The 21717-nt window shown below is 38.0% G+C and overlaps 1 protein-coding gene across 1 annotated transcript; it reads right to left on the bottom strand.

Moving 5' to 3' along the window:
• Positions 1–4520: 4520 nt before the first annotated feature.
• LOC145983040 (cytochrome P450 4C1-like) lies at positions 4521–21270 on the bottom strand. The gene is made up of 3 exons (XM_083116321.1): positions 21102–21270; positions 18960–19026; positions 4521–4764 (listed from the first exon to the last, which is right to left on the bottom strand). Exons 1-2 carry the CDS (start codon positions 21259–21261, stop codon positions 18980–18982), a joined length of 207 nt encoding a protein of 68 aa, XP_082972447.1. The 5' UTR covers positions 21262–21270; the 3' UTR covers positions 4521–4764; positions 18960–18979.
• Positions 21271–21717: the final 447 nt, after the last annotated feature.

Below are 21717 nucleotides of genomic sequence, written 5' to 3'. Positions count from 1 at the left end.
TGCTACCTCTCCATATACAGTTTTGCCGCGATTCTTGGAACGAGAGCACCTTTGTGCTACCTTTCGTGTACAGTGGACTTTGTTGTGTTGTGCGAACACCAGTGTGTGTGATAGGCAGTAAGTCTACACGAGTGCGCCTACCTCAACCGCTGGGGGAAGTTGAAGCGAAACCGTGTTTCCGTGATTACCTTACGCCATTTATAATTTTTGAGAAACGAGGAACACCGGAAACTATGGCGGGCTAGAGGAAGAAGAGAGATGGGGGCGTTACGTCGATTCGCCCGATGTCAGAAGAAGCTACGCCGATGATGCCTATCCGCCGCCATGGAGAGAGAGAGAACGTCGAACGCCGCCCTATTGATACGCCGATGATGCCTATCCGCCGCCATGGAGAGAGAGAGAACGTCGAACGCCGCCCTATTGATACGCCGACGATGCCTACCATTCGCCACGTTGACGCCCCGACGACGCCTACCAGCCGCGACAGAGAGACGTAGAGAAAGATGTTGACGCTCCGACGACGCCTACCAACCGCGACAGAGAGACGTAGAGAGAGATGTTGACGCCCCGACGACGCCGACGACGCCCGCTCAGATGCGACGTCCGAACCGCGCCATACCACGGAGATCCACCGATCCCGAGAGGAAGAGGAGCCGGGGAACTAGGTGTTTGAACACGTTTCGCATCTCCATCGTCGCGACCAAGGAAACCTTCCGTGTGAATACTATGTGTTTTTCAATCGCCCATAACGACGCCAGGATGCACCCCGGAAGCTGAGAGATGGTAAAGTATTCATCTGTGTGAACCTTAACACGTGACGGCCCGATTGATTTAGAGAACGCCCTTGAAATTCGTCGACATTTTGAAAACGCCCACTCAACTCGAACTTCATACCAAACTCCCGTCGCGCTTGTCATTTGTAATCTATTCGTCTCAGGTCAATTTTTCTTATTCCTTGTGATTTTTTTTTATGATCTTAAATTCATTGTTGTTTGTGCTCCTTTGTATTTGTTTAAAGTGCGTACTATTAGAGTAAAGCGCCGCCCGCTTAATTGCATATTCTACTTGAGGTTTGTTCATTTTTATGTGTCAGCGCTGTGTCGCTGCTAGCTATGTCCGGTCGCATATGTGATTATTTGTTAAAGTATTTGCCTGGTAATGTGAATTGCTCGTCGCGGCGAAGTGTTTAAGTCCCGCCTGCTAGAGAGTATATGTTTGCGCCACTCAACGGAGGTTATTTGTTATGTTTGGAACCACGTGAGGTCTTGTAAAAGGAAAACGTCCGCCCACGTGAATGTAATTGCCGTTGAGACGCCTTTGTTTATACTGGTCAAGTAATGTATGGTCACCGCGCCGACTAGTTTCTTTTTTAAAAACAAAAGGTGAACTTAAGTAAGGGCTGGCTAGGATTTAAGTAGCACTGGAGCAAAATCACAAATGACCTGATTAGACAAAAAGTAAGATAAAATTAATTGAGAATGCAATAATTAGGGCTTGTCGTCATAAAACCTGTACATGTCATGTATAATTTCTTGTGTCGATGACCCCAGGAGGATTGAATCTGAGAGAGAATGTGAGAGTGCAAGTGTGGGGACCTGTAATAATTCCATTTTTTGTTGGTTATGAATAGAATATACTTTTTATTTTTTTCATGTTAATTTTGGGCTATATCATTTTCGTATGCATGTCGCTACCCGTGATTTTCAGGTATGCAGCTAGCCGCTTCCCGGCTACAGGTAAAGAGGTGGTAATTTGAAAGTACATATGTCTTTGTTTTTATTCGATATGGCTTATTACTATGCACTGTTGGTCACCGGTTCCTACACACGAACTTAACCTGGACCGTAACGCTATTTCGCTTGTCCGAGGGAGATTTTGTCGCCTCTATCTAGGTAGTGGTAGCATTTGTTTTCCCGGGCAAGGGAGGGCGTAGCATACATGGCAATAAGCTTGCACAGCAGAAGTAGTTCCGCACCGCGCATGAACAGTAGGGGTCGAAAGCTAGTTGTCGTATTCCAATATCCTTACTTCTTCTTTTCATATTGTTTGAAATTTATAATATATATATACACGTGTATCTATGTAAACTTAAAATATACTGTCAGAAATTCTGCCAGGTAATAGTTCCTTGCTCGGAAATTTTTGGACTACGTTCGCTGAGGCAAGTAAGTAGCTAAGCTATATGTGTAAGAGTCGGACAGGTTGAAGGGTGGGGTAAATGGATACCTTCCTTCTTCCTTGTTCCAAAAAGATTGGTGAGGAACGAGGGCAAAAATATATCGTCGACTATTCGACTGGGCCAGAGAATTGAAATTGTTCATTCGGGAAACAAAGGTGAAAGGAGAGACACGCTTTGCTCAAGTATGACGTATTAGGGTGAGGGCAGAGGGGGGCGATCCTTCCCTCCTGAAACTTCCAAATGTAAAAAATAAATAATAATTTTACACAAACTAATTAGCAATTACCGCGCCCCCTTTGACCTCTAAACCTATCTAGTATAAATCGTAAATAACTTAAGAAATATGGATAGCCTCCACCTTGACGTCTAAAATTAAGGTATCGTTCAAAAAGACGTCCAAAAATAAGCCATCACCCTTGGAAACAACTTATAAACCTTATGAATGAACCTTTTAGGGGATAGTTAGAAAAAGTTAATCTGCTATCTGTGAGAGGTCGTTAATTCGTGACCGTGTACGTGTAGAATGTGGCATCGCTCTCACATATAACAGACAATACAACAGTTTCTGTTTAACTTGAAAGCGATGGAGCACAGCAGGAATCGTGTCTGTCAAACATTGTAAGACGTAAGAGCAGTTCAGATAAATCAGGAGTAGTCAGAGGATCGCGAACATTAGCCCACTACGCTGCATTTGCCTTGTTTACAAAACAGAAAGAATAACCAGTAGCTACTGCAGAGGATTATATTTGTGAAACAAAAGGTAATGATTAGAGCTCGGAAGTTGAAGACCTATAAATTGTCAAAAAAAAAAGACCTAAAAATATCAATGATAAAATTCATGTGCAAGGAATATAAATTTTTCATCGTTCAACAAGATTACAAGTCAGTGATGGAACCACAAGGGGTGGGGGGGGGGGGCAGGGAGGCATTGCAGCTCAAACCTTGGACGGAAATAGATTCTAGAGGGGGTGGCAAACATTTAAGTAAAAAAAAAAAAAGACTGGCAGAATCTAAGAGCAGCAGCACAAAATGATACTCAAGATGGAATTAGTTTTCACCAGTGATGTGCCGTAGACTATTAGTTTACGTCTACATGCGTTGTCTACACGTAATCTACACGTAGATTACATTGGGTTGTAGTTTACATAGACTACGTAGACAATCTAAAGTGCATGTAAATTAATTTTCAAGGGTTTCATGAAAGGAAATTGACATTTTCAACTATATTGGTTCCTAACGAAATAAAAAGAATCCTATTTACAACAAATTTATCTTCTCTTCTATTATCAACTATGGAAGAAGATAAATAGTATGCAAAAAACAACAACAGATGGCAGCCGTGAGGCAAAAGTGGTATTTTCCCCATAAAACACTACAATATTTCCTATATTAGTTTCTTCCTAGGTGAGAAATTGTTCGAATTTGGAAGAAAGATTATGAAAAGTTCTCCTCACACATCAGCAACTGATACATAGTATAATTTTCTTTTAATTCCATGGCGCCCTTTGCTAAGTTATCACCTTTCGCCATGTTGTCTACATAGATTACGTAATCTAAGTGCATAAAATAGTCTACGTGTAGAATGTAGACTATCGCTGTTTACGCGTAGACGCACATCACTGGTTTTCACGTTTTTTTTTTTTGGTTTTTTTGTGGTTTTTTTTGCATTTTTGCTTCCAAACGGCCAAGAGCACCTGCAGGGGGAGCACAGAGGGGCATTAAAGCAACACAAAAATTAAACAATTCAAAATCGGAGGATTTCTAAATATAACCAATAGCTGGTTGTTATAAAAACTATAAAAATAAAAAAATAAAAAAAAAATTGAAAGGTATTTATTATAAGCCTAAATAGAAAATTACATTTTGTATTTCTCAGTTTCTTAGTTCACATGTAAAAACGAATCATAAACTTGACTCTATCATTTACTCCTACCATGTAACTCAAAATTATCATTAATATAAAATTCAAGCTTACATGCATACACATTTTATTATCAGCTTTATACACTTTGCTTTTGTTATGTCTCATACTGTATATACCATTTAGACTGATAGTAGACTTTTAAATACAAAAAAGGTACTATTCGAACCAAGTTGAATACGTTTTAAATATTCATAGAGATTACTAGCTAATTATGTAAATAAATAAAAAGTGAATTAGTCTCCACAGACAATATTAGAAAATCAGTTTTGTGACTTTAACTGTTCATTTTCTTGTCTGGAACTCACTTTATTACTAATAAATACAAATATAAAAATAATACAGTAAATTTAAACTTAAACGCTACTCTTCCTCTATTTCCTTGAGTGATTGTTGTAAACTTTTAGATTTATACAGCCTAGTGTTCATTTCCATCTTCTATTTACTTACAATCCACGTGAATCATGATAATCATCCATATCATCCTCATGTAGTGCACTTCTCTTTCTTCTTTCTACAACTTTCATCAGCACTTTATTCTTTGTTCCTAGTGTGATTTGTGGAACTTCTACGATATCTTCTCCTTTACCCACGGATTCAAACTTAAATTTTCTTATTACATGAGAGAGTATAACTTTCATTTCAATCATGGCAAATTTATAGCCTGTTCAAAGAGGAGAAAAATATATATTAGTAATACTGGTAAATCATTTCCTTTTAACAGTAAAATGGTTAAAAAGGTATTTGAGCATAATTTACACTTAGAGTCTACACATAATTTACCATACACAATAATAAAGTTTTTTTTCTCTAATTATCATTATTAAGATTTTAATACTGTCATGAAAAATTGAATGATTATCAGACTTGAGGAGTAATGAAATACAAATAACATGATTAATTGATTGGTAATGCATTGTATTTTTGATTCTTATATTACTTTTCCAGTATTTGAGTTAGTAACGATATTTCATTATTTTGTATTACTTTTACTTTGTTTTACGTTGAAAAATTCAGAACGGAAGGATTTATTTGCCACAACAAAACATGCTTTGTTGTGTAGTTTTAAACTTGTGAGTGTATATTTACACTTTGAAAATATGCACTGGTGTAAAGAGTTAAATGTCCTTATTGTATGACAGAATAATGGTAAAGGTAATATATTATCTTTGGAAGCAAAGTAATGGTAACTGAAAAGCATAACTCTTTTTTAGAAATTAGCCAACTCTGATACACCAAGAACCAGGCACGTATCCAGAGGGGAACTCAGGGGGCTCAAGCCCCCTCTGAAATTTTTCGATTTACACTAGATAAAATGAGGTTTTTGGATTGTGTGTGTGAAATAAATTTTTCTGATTATAATTTAAAGAGAGATATAATTATCAAGGTAAAGCGGAGAATGTTCTAGAACGCTGAGGGATAACCCTGTTATTGATAATATTGTATGTAAACTTTTCTTGCTCTTTCGGTGTTGTCGTAACGAACTTGAGCATTATTTAAAGATTTGTCAGCATTTGTAAGTTGCACAACAAAGCACTGTAGAAGGCATCGGCATGAGCTGGGCGATTCGTTGGATTACTAATTCTCTGAAAAGTGAATAGGAGGTGGAGTCGAACTACAAAACATTTTATGTGCAGAACATTTCAGAATATAATATGGATATAAATACGCGGATTCAATTTCACGGTTGGTCTGTACAACAGAATCATTCAATAAGACTTCAGAAGTAAGTGTGACAGTCGATTTTATGAATGTCGAGAAGAGAAAGCAAGATGATGTTGCATATGTGGAAATTTTAGCGGAAAAAGCAAGCTCGACCATGACTCGAAAACCATGCTCTTATTTGCCTTACTTATTCCATTATGCGTAGTTCGCGTGTTCTCCGAAGGAAATCCAAGCATCAAAAAATCTAAATGGGCAAAGGTCAAATTAATTTTTACCTTACACAAACTACTAAAACCCAGTCTTTTTAAAATATTAATAAGTGCATTGCTCCACTCCTTCTCACATATACTGCCAGCTGGTCGGAAGTTTATTACGGTATCGTCTAGTCCCACTTCCGACGAGCTAACGTGTATATGGCTCTGAAAAACAATTCAACTGGTTTGCAAAAATTATCTGCAAGGCAAGAATTTGTACGAAAGATGGGTCCAAACGTTTGGTTTGCAATTATAAAGCTCTTAATAAGTTGATCTCTTGTGACACATTTCCTCTTCCGAGCACTGATTTGCTGTTACAACATTTGCAAAATGCGTCCATTTTTTTCTGTATTGGACCTGAACAAATCTTTCAATCAGTTGGAATTGGATCAAGCTAGTAGGGATGTTACTGCGTTTTGTACCCCGTGGGGTCTTTATCGCTACACCAGAGTTCCATTTGGGATCAATTTGGGTACCCAGTTGCTGGGTAGAGCTTTGGATGAAGTGCTAGGTAAATTTAAATATCAGTTTCTAGTTACGTATGCGGACGGTGTCCTTATCTTTTCCCCTGGTAAGGAGTCGCATTTGCAACATCTAAACCTTGTTCTCCAGGCCTTTCGAGAGGCTGGTTTAACAGTTAACCCCTACAAGAGTGTTTGGATATCACCACGTATTAAATATTTGGGGTATATTATTCAGCAGGGACAACTTGTGTTGGATCCAGACCGCGTTGCGGCCATCCAAGAACTACCGCCCCCAAAATCAGTCAAAGGAACAATGAAATTACTTGGTTTACTGGGTTATTTCAGTAAATTTATTCCCGCCTATTCTGATCTTACAGCCTTTCTATCTGATAAGCGAAAAAAGGATGTCCATTTTGTTTGGACTGAAGAAGATAACATTAAGTTCCAGCGTTTAAAACAGAGTTTCATCGAACATACCGTTCTTGCCTTGCCAGATTTTTCTAAGGATTTTGTCTTGCAGTGTGGCGCTTTTGGTTTTGCGTTAGGTGCTGTGTTGCACCAATGGGACCCTGATGGATCCTTGGCATCCTATAGCATTTGCGTCCAGAAAGCGTACTCCTTTGGAACACCACCAATCCATCTATGAGGTGGAATGTAGTGCTATCGTCTTTGGGTTTATAAAGTTTGAAACTTATCTTGCATGTAAACCATTTATTCTTCAGACCAATAACCAGGCTCTATCCTAGTTATTGCAACATTCAGACCAGTATAGCAAGTTTGGACATTGGATATTGTACCTTTCACGTTTTACTTTCAGACTCAACATATTACTTCGAAACAAAACCCAGTGGCGGATTGTTTGTCCAGGATACATTCCCCTGAGGAATTTCAGTTATGTCCCTCGAGCTTAACCAGTTCTTCTCACATGGTTTTTTCTGCTCCCAAATTGACACTTATTCCTATTCCCTTCTCTACATCAGATATAGTTGATCTTCAACTTCATGATTCTGTGTTAAAGAGGATTAGATCTCTTGGCTGGTCAGCAAATGAAACACAATGCTATTTATAAGAATTTGTTAGTATGGAGCCTCCTCGAGCTAACCATGCTTGTATTGTTCTTCCTAAAATGTTACAGCACATTATATGTCGTTACTATCATGATTTTCCATTAGGAGGTGCTCACGTCGGTATAGCCAAAACAATATGTAAAATTTTGTCTCTCTTTTGAAGGGAAGGAGCACAGGCTGATATTCGTAACTATGTTAAATCTTGTAATCTTTGTCAACGTGCAAAGTTGGCTGTGGGAAAACCTTCAGGTTATTTATTTTCCGAGATTATCCGTCACCCTTGGAGAAGGCTCTACATTGATCTTGTGGGCCCCTTAGTGCGTTCTGCAAAAGGCAACGTTTATATTCTAGTAGTAGTAGTTGATAGTTTCTCAAAATGGGTGTCTCTATCTCCCCGGAGTGCTGCTACTTCTGCAAAAGTTATTGAGAAATTACCTTCCTTATTTCTTTCATTTGGAAGTCCTTGTGAATTAGTTTCTGACAACGCTTCTTACTTCCGTTCTAGTGTTTTTAATACTTTTCTTTTTGAACAGTCTGTAAAGCACATATACACTAGTGTTCATTATTCAAATCCCTCACTTGCTGGACTGTTTATCCGTAATTTAAAGTCTTCCCTTATCTGTTATCATTCGGCTGATCATCGCAAGTGGGATCCAACAAATTGTCTTTGCTTTTAATAATGCGATCCATGAAAGTACTAAAACTTTGCCGGCAAAAATCTTGTTTGGAAGGGATCTTGATGGACCGCTTGGTTTCCATTGGGAACTCCATGGTGAGGATGATTTGGGCGCCAATCCTACTCAAGATAGAGCTACTCTTTGGGCTGAAGTTTTTCAAAACTTAGTTAAGGCTTGGCATAAAAGGCAAGCCAGATATGATCCTCAACGTCAATCTGTTAAATTTAAACCGGGTGATCTGGTTTTATACAAGGTCTTTCCAAAAAGTAATGCCTTAAATCATGTTGCTGCTAAGTTAATGGAACGATGGTGAGGTCCCGCGAGGATTCTAAAATTTTTAGGGCCAGTTACTGCCCTTTTAGTTGACCCAGAAACTGAGCTCTATCTTCGAAAAATGCATGTTATGCACCTTAAAGCTTATCATTCTCGGGAAGAGACTGTTTTGGATGATGTTCTTTCTGAAGCCGGTTCAGATGTTGCCGCTTGTCTTTCAAATTACTCTTTACTGATGACATTTCTCCCATGGAGCGAAAATTTTATAGCGCTCCGCCATCGGATGAAAGAACTATGAATACAAATGCACATAGGTTAATGGCTACAACTTCTAATAATAAATTGGCTTCCAGCACCAATCTTCAGGCTGGTCATTATAATGTAACAGGTATACCTAGACGTAATGTTCAGTGCCGTCGCTGTTCTAAGTGGGGACATGTACAAGCTACTTAGAGAGTTTGTATGCCTAATGAACCCCCCCCCAGGAAAAAAAATGTTCGACGATAAGAGCAGTTTTGTTAACTTGTATGTCCTTGCTCTGTAGAATCTTGTCATCCTTATCTGTTCAATATTGTTATCCAGAGTGTATATTTTTCTCAATCTGTTCTGTTTCTCTTCTTCCTTCTTCCTTTTCTAATTAGTAATTTTGGTTATTTTATTTTTTTGCATGTACATTTCCTGGAGAATTTGATTTGTTGATGTGGCTTACCAACCCGGTTGTCAGTGACCAGTGCCACTAGATTCTGCATGCCACGCTGTGCCTTCTTTTTCCACCTGCTTCTCGTCGCTGCTATGTTTTTTTCTTCAGAACATGTGTACGTGCCCGGTTATGGGTATACTGCATGGATCTTGCATGTTTGGATCTGGACTGGATTTTTGGATCTCCGACTGCAACTGTACATTGGTGTTCATGGATTGCACCAAACAGATGTGTTTTTGGAAATTCAGGTATGTCTTGAGGAACGCCTGTGTTCTTTAGGTGTTACTATTGGCTCGTACTCTCCTTGGAGTCACACCAGTGAATATTTAGTGCTTCGATCGTGGTGGTGATCCTCTTTATCCTGTGTTTTTGGACAGATGCTATTTACACAAATATTTTTGCCCTGTTTCTTGTATGAAGTATCTTCGCATCTTCGTCGTTGCGATCTTCAGTATGGTGTTTTGGAAAGTGTATTATTGTCTTGTTCACTTCGACATGGTTTGATCGAAGTTTGACTAGGTTTCCAGTACCCTTCATGTTCTTCTTTTTGAGCATCCCTCTCTGCTGTTTTTTTCGCAAGATGACGCCGGACTTGCATATTTACCTTTGCTGCGAGATGTGCGAAGATGATGATAAGGAAGATCGAGTGGTCATGTCTTCAACCTTCGATGGATGTCATTGTAGTGTTGAATTTTGGACTTGAATGCCGACCCTGTGGGAGTGCTTGGTGGTCACCGGTGGATAGTTCTGGGATTTCATTTCATGCAGAAACTTTACGGTGCACTGGACACTTTTTTTCTTTTTCAGGTGGATCGTGCTACGCTTTGATGGTGCTATATATATATATATATATATATATATATATATATACACACACACACACACACACACACACACACCTATGTTTGGTACATAGGTATTTTGCCACAATTTGTTGTTCTATTTTGGAGATTTTTTGTCATTGTTCCAGGACGATTATTTTAATCAATGAGTTTATATATTATGCGCTTAATCTTTGGTATTATCATGATGTTTTCGCCGAAGTGCTAGTTTTCAGCCTCATTATGTGTTCACAAGGCCTTGACTCATTTTTATTCATCGTATTTATTAGCATATTATTGTGCTCATTCAGCTATATCTCAATGTGTTTGTATTTTTGGTATCAGATAGTTTATAATAATAAAAAGGTAAAAAAAGGTAAAGTGTTCCCCTGTGCATAGCACCAAGCCATGAAGGCGTATAGGGGGTGTGGGGGTAACGCCCCACACTTTCTTGATCCGGTCGTTAGTGGGGGTGATGTGATCAGCATCACGCCCCTGACCGCCTTTACCCCCAGGGTTTCCCCCAGGTACCCATGTTATTCGACGCTGGGTGCGCGCCGGGGCCGCTTCCACCGTTAGAAAAGTTCCCGGATTTGAACCGGCCGGGGATCGAACCCGGGACCTTTAGCATGGTAGTCAGACGCGTTACCGACTGAGCCACCGCGGCCACAGTAATAATGGTTACACTTATGCCTATTCTTATATTTATTGGATATTTATTTCATTATTTACTGTATATCTTATTTTTATAATATTTTACTTAATTGGGCTAATCGGGATCTAACAAAAAAAAAGTTGTAAAAATTTGGAAATCGAACAAAATAAGTTTTTTGAGGGTATGTGATATTTTGCTGGGGTTTTATACGCCTTTTTTGCCTTCCTTGGTAACTGTGTATTGTGTTGCTATTTGGTGCCTGATGTTCTATTTTTCGAAGATGGGGGATGTTCTGGTGAATCGGGGCTATTTATCCTGTTTTGCCACATACTTCGGTCCACCCTGTATAAAAGGAATTAAACCCGTAGCCTTGAGATTGTTAGTTCGCTCGAATAAATTTCGTCTGCCTCCCAGAAGCTCACATGGGATTGATGATACTGCCACCTGGCGAGTTTTTCGGGGCAGAGGTTTTCCTTGTTGCGCGAGTCGCAAGATCTCTCCCTGCTGCGACCACGATAAGAGCTACTCTAGTAACAGTGTTCTCCACGACGTGATAGCCACCCGAGCTAAGGCAGGCGTGACTCTACCGTTTTCCCCGTACACCTGGGACGTCCACAACGAACATGTGGAAGCTTTGCGTAATTTGGAGTCAAGGTGGGCTAGTAATCATAGTATTTTATCTAAAGGTTTAATTTATTGCATTACTTTTGATTAATAAATCTTGAATTAGTCCTCCCTTTTCCCCTTTTGTCAATTCTAGAATAGATCGCCAACTAACTTGCAAATAATTTCTATCGCCGGGGTTAATTCCTGAAATACGAGAGTGAAGAGAAGGAATGTATATGTAGGGATAGTTTTTTTGTGTGAATGTAAATGTTTGTAAGACGAAGAGGAAGCTGAAGAAAATGTAAAAGAAATAATCGACGTTGATCGTCGAAGTTAAATTTGTGAAGTCTGGAGAGGGGCTAAATGTTAAGAGATGTCTGCCTTGTAAGTGTATGGAACAAGTTGTAGTTGACGCGGCTTGTTTTTTTTTAATACAACTGCTATTGTTATATAATTGAGAGAGAATAGTAGTCGTCACGTGATTGTCTATATTTATGCAGAACGTATTGTTACGTATTTGATGATGTAAATTCAAATAGCACTTGTTAAGCAAATAAAACTAAATTTGAGAAGATACGCGATCTTACTTTGTTCAGGAAGTCAAGGAGGGCGCAAGACGCCGATTAGGATTAGTTCACCCATCCTTCGTACAAATTCATGCCTTGCAGGTAATTTTTGCAAACCAGTTGAATTCTTTTTCAGAGCCATACACACGTTAGCTCGTCGGAAGTGGGACTAGACGAGACCGTAATAAACTTCCAACCAGCTGGAGTGGAGCGATGCACTTATTAATATTTTAAAAAGACTGGATTTTAGTAGTTTGTGTTAGGTAAAAAATTAATTTGACCTTTGCCCATTTCGATTTTTTGATGCTTGGATCCTGAGAACACGCGAACTATGCGTAAGGGAATAAGTAAAGCAATATACTGGGTGATTTTTTAACCTGAATCATTTGAATATTTTGAAAAAAAAAATCATCCTACAAAAAAATGTTCCAAATAAAAAGTTGATAGTTTGGAGGGGGAAGTTTAGTGGTTCAACAAAAGAACACCCCCTCCTCCTCTTGTAGGTGGGGCCGGGGGGCAACTTTGAAATTTCAAATAGAAACCCCTATTTTTTATTACAGATTCGGATTTTACTGAAAAAAATACATAAGTTTTGTCTCAAGCATTTTTTCGATTCGTGATAGATGGCGCTATAATCGACAAATTTTCATTTCTTGAATGTTTACACTTTAAAACCAATGTATTTCATTTTGCAATTCATTTAAATTAAGAAAATAAAACATTCTCATGCATGAACTTTGTACTAATTCTTGACAAATCTTTTGAGATTTCATTAAGCTGGTAATTCCCCTATTTACAACATTTAAAAGTTAGATTCGATATTTGTTTATTTTTTTTATTGTTGTGTCAAAGATGCTTAACAAAGCTACAACAGAAAAAAATAAATTAAAAAATAAAACAATTTCAAGAAACCGTTCCTTTCTAGACTTTTCCTGTTAAATCATTGTTTGTTTTTCATTGTTTTTTAGATGACAAGAATTATCTTAGCGATTAATTTGACTAAGCTGTTGATACTTTTTAATATCAATGGATGTATTAACTGTAGAAGAGAAAATTGAAATGGTTCTCGTGTATGGAGAATCTGGCAGGAATCTCCGTCAAGCTGTCGTTGTTTATGCTCAGCGTTTTTCAGACAGGGTGCGTTCTTTCGCTTCGTTTCAACATACAGTCAATCAATTTACTACTGAAGGAAGTGTTAAACCTAAACAAAGGACCCGTCGAAGAACAGTTACTGGAGAAGAAAATGAAATTAATGTGTTAGCTGCTGTGGACCATGATCCTCATGTCAGCTCGCGAGAAGTAGCTCGAAATTCCGGATTTTCCCAGAGCAGTGTTTTGAAGATTTTACAGCATCATAAATATCATCCATATCATGTGTCATTGCATCAAGAACTTCATGGGATGATTTTCAAAATCTAGTGACGTTTTCTCAGTGGGCACGTGAACAAATACAAATAAACCCAAATTTCTTTCATCTGGTATTGTTCTCTGATGAGTCATCTTTAACAAACCACAGAACGGTCAATCTGCATAATATGCATTACTGGAGTGTCGAAAATCCGCACTGGCTGCGCAAAGTTGAGCATCAGCGTCCATGGACTGTAAACGTGTGGTGTGGAATTATTGATGACAAACTCATCGGTCCCTACTTCATTGATGGAAATTTGAATGGTCAACAGTGCCGCGACATTCTTCAAAATGAACTGCCAATATTACTTGAAGATCTTAACCTGGAACTGAGACATGTGGTTTCAGCAGGATGGATGTCCAGCTCACTATTTGTGAGCAGCACGTGAAGTACTCGACCGTGACTTCAATGGCCGATGGATCGGCAGAGCTGGTCCTGTAAATTGGCCTGTCAGATCACCAGATTTCTTTTTGTGGGGCTACCTAAAAGATAAAGTGGATCGAGAATTGCCAACTACTCGTGAAAATATGATAGAGCGAATCCAAAACGCTTGTGCCATAATTGAACCAGAGGCACTTTTGAGTTGTGTACATTCATTCGAAGCGCGGATCAATAAATGTATTGAAGTTGAAGGTCACCCACCATTTTGAACACTTAATGTAATTGAGAAGTGAATGTAGTTTACTAACCATCGAGATATCTAGAGCTAAGAATTGTCGAGTAATTTTGTATTTTCAAAATAAATTTATTTGTTTTACAACAATTTCAAGTCCTGGAACAAAAATGTTTTATTTTCTTAATTTAAATGAATTGTGAAATGAAATACATTGGTTTTAAAGTGTAAACATTCAAGAAATGAAAATTTGTCGATTATAGCGCCATCTATCACGAATCGAAAAAAATGTTTCAGACAAAACTTATGTATTTTTTTTCGTAAAATCCGAATCTGTAATAAAAAATAGGGGTTTCTATTTGCAATTTCAAAGTTGCCCCCTGCCCCACCTACAAGAGGGGGAGGGGGTGTTCTTTTGTTGCACCACTAAACTTCCCCCTCCAAACTATCAACTTTTTATTTGGAACATTTTTTTGTAGGATGATTTTTTTTTCAAGTTATTCAAATGATTCAGGTTAAAAAAATCACCCAGTATATATATATTGCTGCAAGAGCGCAGATTGGGGCAGGCTGTGGGGTGTCAACTTTCATCTGAGGATCTTGTGTATGTGTGCTTTTGCGTGGATCTCATTCACAGGGGGTGGCTAATTCAAATTTCTCTGATATTGATAAATAATTTGCACAGCTAGATTGAAAAATAGGAAATACTGTGACATTATACGAAACACATGGTAGGTCTGTAGCTAAGGGGCATAGGTGCTAAATTTTGCGAGGAGGAGTTGGGGGGCGAGAGATCGAAAAACTGGAAAGTACTTTAGGCAAATGGTAGAGATAATTGAGGACAGGAGAAATATATTTTTTCTGTTATGTTGAGAAGGTTGTTATTTCGCCACTGAAGGAACAACACTAATATGATCAAGACGGTACTTGTCAGTCTCTTGTCTTGTCTGGAAGGAGAAGTTTACCTTGTTCTCGGTCTTGTGTTCACTTGTAAATGCCTATCTTGCATTGGGTCTCATCTTGAAGTGTAAATACCCGTTCTGTTTGCTTCTCCTTCTAGATTTTACAGTGGACTGTCTCGTTCTTGGTCTCGTTTCGACAAGTCTTGGAGGATCTAGTCTCGTCTTATCGTAGATGGAAAAGAAGAGATTTAATATTAAGCTGTCCTATGGCCCCTCTTCCATACTTTTCCCACCGGGGTACTGTGGGTTTATTGTTTCACACTGACCTCGCCTGGCAGATTCAATGGAAACCTGGAAACAGAAGCAGCGAATTCGGGATAATTACACGTTACACTTGATTTGTAGAGACGTGGTTGCAATTCTTGAGTTGTTGTTTTAAGTCCACTTTATGCACAGTAAGGCTAATCGGGACTGGACCTACAGTTTAAAGTGGAATCCGAACCACTTGTGCCTCCATCGGGTATCGAACCCGGGACCCCTTGATTACAAGGCGACGACGCGTGGTTGCAATTCTAATCTGCACGTCAATCTTTGTGTCACATACTTCTAGCTGGTAGCAAAAACTTGAGGCTCCATTGATCCAACTAGCGCAAAAATATTTTTTCCAAATTTATAAAAAAACAGAGATAAGTTGGAAAAAATATAGTCTCATTTTTAGCATGCAACCGGGGGGGGGGGAGACTATATTGTCCCCGCTCGATGATGAGTTCCCCCCTGGAAGGGATGTATCTACGGCCTTGGGAGGGGGGGGTGGGCACCCCTGTCCTGAACAGACCATCAATGCACAGTATTACTGTTTATTTTTGGAACATAACCTGCAATCTGCATTGCGAATCCTTTCTGCTGAATCTTCCCATCATTTTGCAGGACAATGCTCGGGTGTATGTAGCACTACCTGTGGCTGATTTGTTAGTTCGATGGGGCTGGCAGATCCTCTAGCAGCCCCTGTGACTTTGATTAGATCCCTAAGATGAAGCTTCTGAACTGTTCCAGAGATTCTTGAGGCAATAAACAGCTCCATTCCAACCATCAGCAGAACAAGTGATGCTACAGGTATTCTACGACTTCCACATTGCTGGCAACGGTTGTACACAATGCTGGTGACTACTACATCGAAGGGCAGAGGTATCTCTTTTGTATCATTTGCAAATAAATAGTTGCCACTATTAAATTTCCAGCCCACGTAAATGAAACTTCTTCGAGGAAAAGATGAAATTTGTTAGCAGTTTATAATCCAGGTTTTTTAATCTTTTTTTTTCAAAACTCCCTAACTTTTTACTTATGAACTGATTCCCATGACTTTTCCAGAGTTTTCATGTAAGTGATAAGTCTGAGTTTCCTACCATTTCAGCATGCATATAAAGTCTATTTTCTGCAGTTAATCTACAGTGATTCCATACATTACTTGGAGAACAGTACAGGATTCCCACGCAAACTCCAAATCCATTTTCCCTGAGATTTCCCTGAGTTTTCCATAATCCTCATATATTTTCCAGAGTATTGAATGCACAGTAAATGACTACTATAATTTTACAATGGTCTCCTCCATTTCCCCTCATAGCCATACCATCCTCACCTTTATTACTGTTGTTTTCTGATGCAAATAACAAAACTAGTTCAATAATAAAATAAAATTACACTTCTTTGTATGTAATTAAGAACAAAGATGACCAGTTTTCTAGAACTTTAAACAACTCTGAAACAATTTCTAACATATATGATATAGAACATTGAAATATTTTCACACTTTTCATAGATGTTTATAAATAGATACAATATCAATTAATCTGTAATGTGTACAATAATAGTTAAGACAAACAAATTATTGGAAATTTTAAAACATATAAAAATGAAGTGACCATTATTAGTACCGATGTAAAAAGGAATAATAAGTTTCTGAGACTGAAATATAAAACAAAAAATGTACTTATTGTCTGATACAGCAAATTAAGAAACTTTACTTCTCAGAAGCTTCAAGTTTTTTTGAATTGTTCTGCAATAGCCTTTGCTTCTTCTTGCATCTTTTGGTGTTTGACTTGTAAAGCACGGATCTCACTTGCTTTACGTTTCATTTCTTTCCTTTTGTCTTTTTTGTGATCACATTTCTTTCTCATCTTCTACAATGCTTCTTCGTATCTAATATATGCACCTTTAACACTCTGGATCATATATTTGCTTACTTCTACATTTGACACTCCTCCTACCAGTTTCACTGCATCATAAACTTGCCGAATAGCCACAACAGACTCTTCTTTCAAGTTTTCTATTAAAACCTGCTTATTTACAGAAAACCCACTTTCCACAAATGCATTGTCATGTCATAAAATCAAAACCAACTTAACAGTGCTCCATAACTCAGAGAAGTCATCCTTGCCCTTCACGACACCCGTAAAAAAAGAATCTAGTGCATCAGTTTTGATTGAAAAGTTACAAAACTTTTCTTTCATTTCCTTTTCACTGCTGACATTGTGCAACAATGTCTTAAACTGGTGAATTACTTTATCACCAGTTACAGCCTTCATTCTGTTTCTCCTGAGAAGTTCCTGTATCAGGTTCGCATATATTTTACGTCATGTAAAAGATCGAAATCGGTTAATTAAATTTTAAAAAGCGCAAAATTTATGAGGGTATACACTTGGTCACCAGCCCTGGAATCTCATTTAAAAACAAGAAACAGACAAACAAATAGATATGAGTTCCTTGCTGAAAGAGAAATGCTACAACAGCTTGGATTATCCACAGACAGGAGCATAATATAATCCCTCAGTTTTGCTTCATTGGGAACCATTAATCAATTATAAAATTTTCCCTGAGATTTGTATTTTTTTTTTTTTTTTCAAATTCCCTGAGATTTCCAGGTTTTCTAGGTGTGTAGGAACCCTGAGTATAGCTTTCCAATGTTAATATCTTCTCCTGCAGTTCTCCGAAACACAGCTCCTGGTGGATGCAGTCGTAGACTCTCCTTGATACACCTTTCCATAAATTTCATTCTCTTCAAATCATCAACTGTTACTCCCCTATCTGAGTCACCAAATATTTCAAGTAGTTCTTCATATACTTTATCATGGAGAGTGGAGGTTTAGAATATATATTATGTGAGTATATAGCAAGTTTCAAACTCTGCAAGCAGCTTTTAAGACGTTATGTTAAGACAGTTAATCTAGAGAAATCCAGGGGAAATTTCTTCCAAACTGCAATAGTATTTGTTGACATTCAGATAAATAAATTCATCTGATCTGTACTAAGTTATGTAGGGTACCAGCTGTCTAAGCCAAGCAAGGTTACCATATTTTGTGAAGTTAAAAAGAGGTCATCTTATATTTTTAAATTTTTGAAACTAATTGTAACCTTTCTAAGTTCATCTGCATAATTACATTTTCATTTCGAAATTTCTATTTTCTAATTTAATATAAAAGCATAAAAACAAAGCATGCTAAATGAACTGGACACTACTTGATAAACCGTTTAAATGAAAGTAGGTATGAGTTTGATTCCGAGATAATGCAACATGAGAGACAATTTGTGTAGATTTCTGATGTCGACCTATCAGTGGCTATCAGATGCTATCGATGATTATATTCGCACTGGAACTAGCATGACATTTATCTGTTGTTACTTGCTACGATAATTTTTAACATTTGGGATATTTTTGTTAAACCGTTATACATTTTTGATAAAAAAATCTTCCCAGACACCATTTTGACATGTCTGGGGAGAAGAAGACCTGTGGTAACCCTGAATCCAAGTGGGGTATAAGGGGTGGGAAGGCACATCCATGGAACACATCCTGGAAACTTAATTCTTGGAAACCTACAAGATGCTGGTACGTGAAACCACAGAAATTATATTTCCCTGTGGGGCTCATGAATTGTGCCGTGTCCATGTCTGTTTATATGTCAGCTTGTGAAACACTGAGAATTGATTCTCAATGTCCATGGGGATTTCTTTTCACAGTTAAAATGCATGTAAACTATAATCAATAAACGTGTTTCAGTTCAACAAGCCTATTTTATCGGTTCTGATACTTCTGGATTTGAGTTTTATAAACTGATTTAAAATCTTCACTGTCCATAACAATAAGTGTCACAAACATATTAATTTTACAAACACACATGTAAGGAACAATACCTGAATATCTGGATGATGACTCATTTCAAAGGAACAGCAGGACAGTAAAACCTGTTGTATCGTGACCCTAAAATTAGAGAAAATATATGTTATCATGCTGATAATTTTTAAAGGTATTTTTGTACTTCTTTCTTGTTTCCCCAAAATAATTTTTAAACCAAGTTAAGGAACCACTGAATGAATATGCATTCTACATTCAAGCCTACACCAAGCATGAGTATTCTTATTAGGTGTTTTCCTTTAGATTTTGCAAACATAAAGTGCTGGATGGGCCACAAATAAGTAGCCTGGCTCCATAGTACCCCATGCCAGCCAGCATTTATTGTTCATTTAAACAGGAACCATTTCCAGCATCTATTATGACAAGTGAATATGTTACGAAACCTTCAGAAAGAAACATTTATTGTAATAACTGTAATAATGTTAATAATAAAGTAGAATTTATACATTATCCACTTGCTCCTTTCTTCAGTCTTAGGTTACTTTTTTGTGGCACACTCTTTACAAAGGTTATGCTACCTTAACATGGGCGTCTGGAAGGGGGGCAAGGGGGAGCCGTGGACCCCCCTGGAAAATGAAACTCAACAAAAAAAATTGTATTTCACACATATAATTTCATTTTAGCCACAATAATATGTGTTAATTATTGCATGAACACCATAAATTCAAATTTAAGCAATGTTTTATAGGGAACAACACTATTTTGGGGGAAAATTTGCCTTCGTTTGCCCCCCCCCTGGGAAAAATACCTTCCTTGCCCCTCCCTGGGAAAAATCCTGCGGACGTCCATGTACCTTAATGTAAGGTTTATATCCACTACAAATCAAAGCGTTTATATTTTTCAAAGCAAACACACACATACACACACACACACATATGTACACACAATTTAGGATCTTACCGCAATTATGAAAGTATTCACTTCATGCATGATTGTTTTAGCTACATGGGTTTATGACTGTAGAAAACTTCTTACATCACGTGCCGGCAACATATTTGTTAAAACACTAAAATAACACACAAACAGAACGATAAAAAACACTTTGGTGTTCTTTCAAGCTTTCGACTCCTTGATGCCGTTGCAGTCTTGCAGTGTTGGTAACAGTGTTGTACCAAGAAGAATAAAGATTTCCACATAAATTGTCATTGAGATTATTTGTGTTTTTGATCATGTATATCCCTTCCTTAACATCCCGTTCTATTTCTCCTTTCACATGTGCAATGAAGGAAACGCAATCCTGTGGTTGGTTTCTAAGGCATGTTTGGATAAACCAGAAGAACTTTCTTTCCTGCGTATGTATCCTAGGTGGTCGGCGAAACAGTCTTTGATGGGTCTTTTGCATTGTCCTATATAAATTCAACACATAAAGGTGGCCACCCTAAAGTACCTTCACCTACTCCATTGTAGCCATGTTGAATCATAAAAGGTGTATCAAAAAGTAAGGTGAATTTTCAATTTATTGAAAAACAACATGCATAGAAAAAAATATGAAACTGTAGTATGTTTGACACATGGTATCACACTAAAATTTGACATAGGAACCACTGCGGTCCAAACATTTATTCCAAAGTGACACCAAATCATCCATGCCCATTTAAAAGAAATGTTGCTTCAGGCCCCCTAACCAGGTAACCGTAGCCTGTTTTGCCTCTTCCAGTGTATCGAAACGCCGCCCACGGAGGTGTTTCTTTAGGGGGCCAAGCAAATGGTAGTCGGAAGGGGATACATTTATATCCCCAGCCCAGACGTATATAAAAAGCTCGTGTTATCCACACCAACCCTTGTCCACAATCATTTTATTACATTTCATCGAGGTACTATGCTGAGTACCTAGTTTTTTCATACGAACCTGAAGAAGGGGATAGTTAATCTCTGAAACGTAGTTCTAAAGAAAGAAAAATAGGAACAACATACTCGCATACGTAAGTACAGTTTTTAACGTTAATTTTTTAACGTCCTTTTATAAATTAGTTGAAGAAACATGATAATTTCAGACTGAAATAGTGCTTTTTGAGGGGCCATCACTATTAAGGGAAAAAATGTGCCTCCTTTGCCCCCCTGGAAAAAAAATACCTTGCTTTCCCCTCCCTGGAAAAATTCTGCGGACGTCCATGGGTACAATAACTAGTACATTAACTCACCACAAATAATATCCAGAGCACAATGGTAGATTGTGTGCTTCAAACTTGCTTCTTCCAGACCAGCAAAGTTCTTAAGTTCTTCAACTAGTGCTAGACTTTTCCTCTCAAACATAGAGATGCAATTGTCAAGAAAGGAAACATGGAAAGCTGGATTGAGCATCTTCTGGTTTTCTTTCCATACTTTGGCTGAAAGAATAAAGAATATAGAACAGATACTAAGTAAATTCAATAAATACATAAGTAAATTACTCCATTGCACTAAAACTAAAAATGAAACACTGTGGTGCCACATTGCTTTGGGTACCAATAAGTAGGTTTTTCACTGGATGATGCATGATCAGTCTCAATTGCCACCAGACTCTGCTAATGTAAATTGATATTTTATTTACTTTATGATGCTTTTCTCTCTCTTTAGGTTAATCATGATGATGAGGATGAACAATGAGATGATGATGAAGGTGAACAATGAGTTGAGTTTGCTTTTAAGGCCACTTATGCACAGGGTGACTAATCGGGACTGAACCTATTGTTTAATCCATCAGGATGCACACTGTCCACTAGGATGCAAGGACGTGAGCTATGTAAGAAATACCCAGAAGCAAAATTGCTTCTTAAG

The sequence above is a fragment of the Lepisma saccharinum genome, unplaced genomic scaffold, assembly GCF_977018435.1.
Source record: "Lepisma saccharinum unplaced genomic scaffold, izLepSacc3.1 HAP1_SCAFFOLD_583, whole genome shotgun sequence".
In the NCBI taxonomy this organism is placed as follows: domain Eukaryota; kingdom Metazoa; phylum Arthropoda; class Insecta; order Zygentoma; family Lepismatidae; genus Lepisma; species Lepisma saccharinum.
Note: the sequence above shows the minus strand (reverse complement) of the source record. Positions and strands in the feature narration are given on the sequence as shown.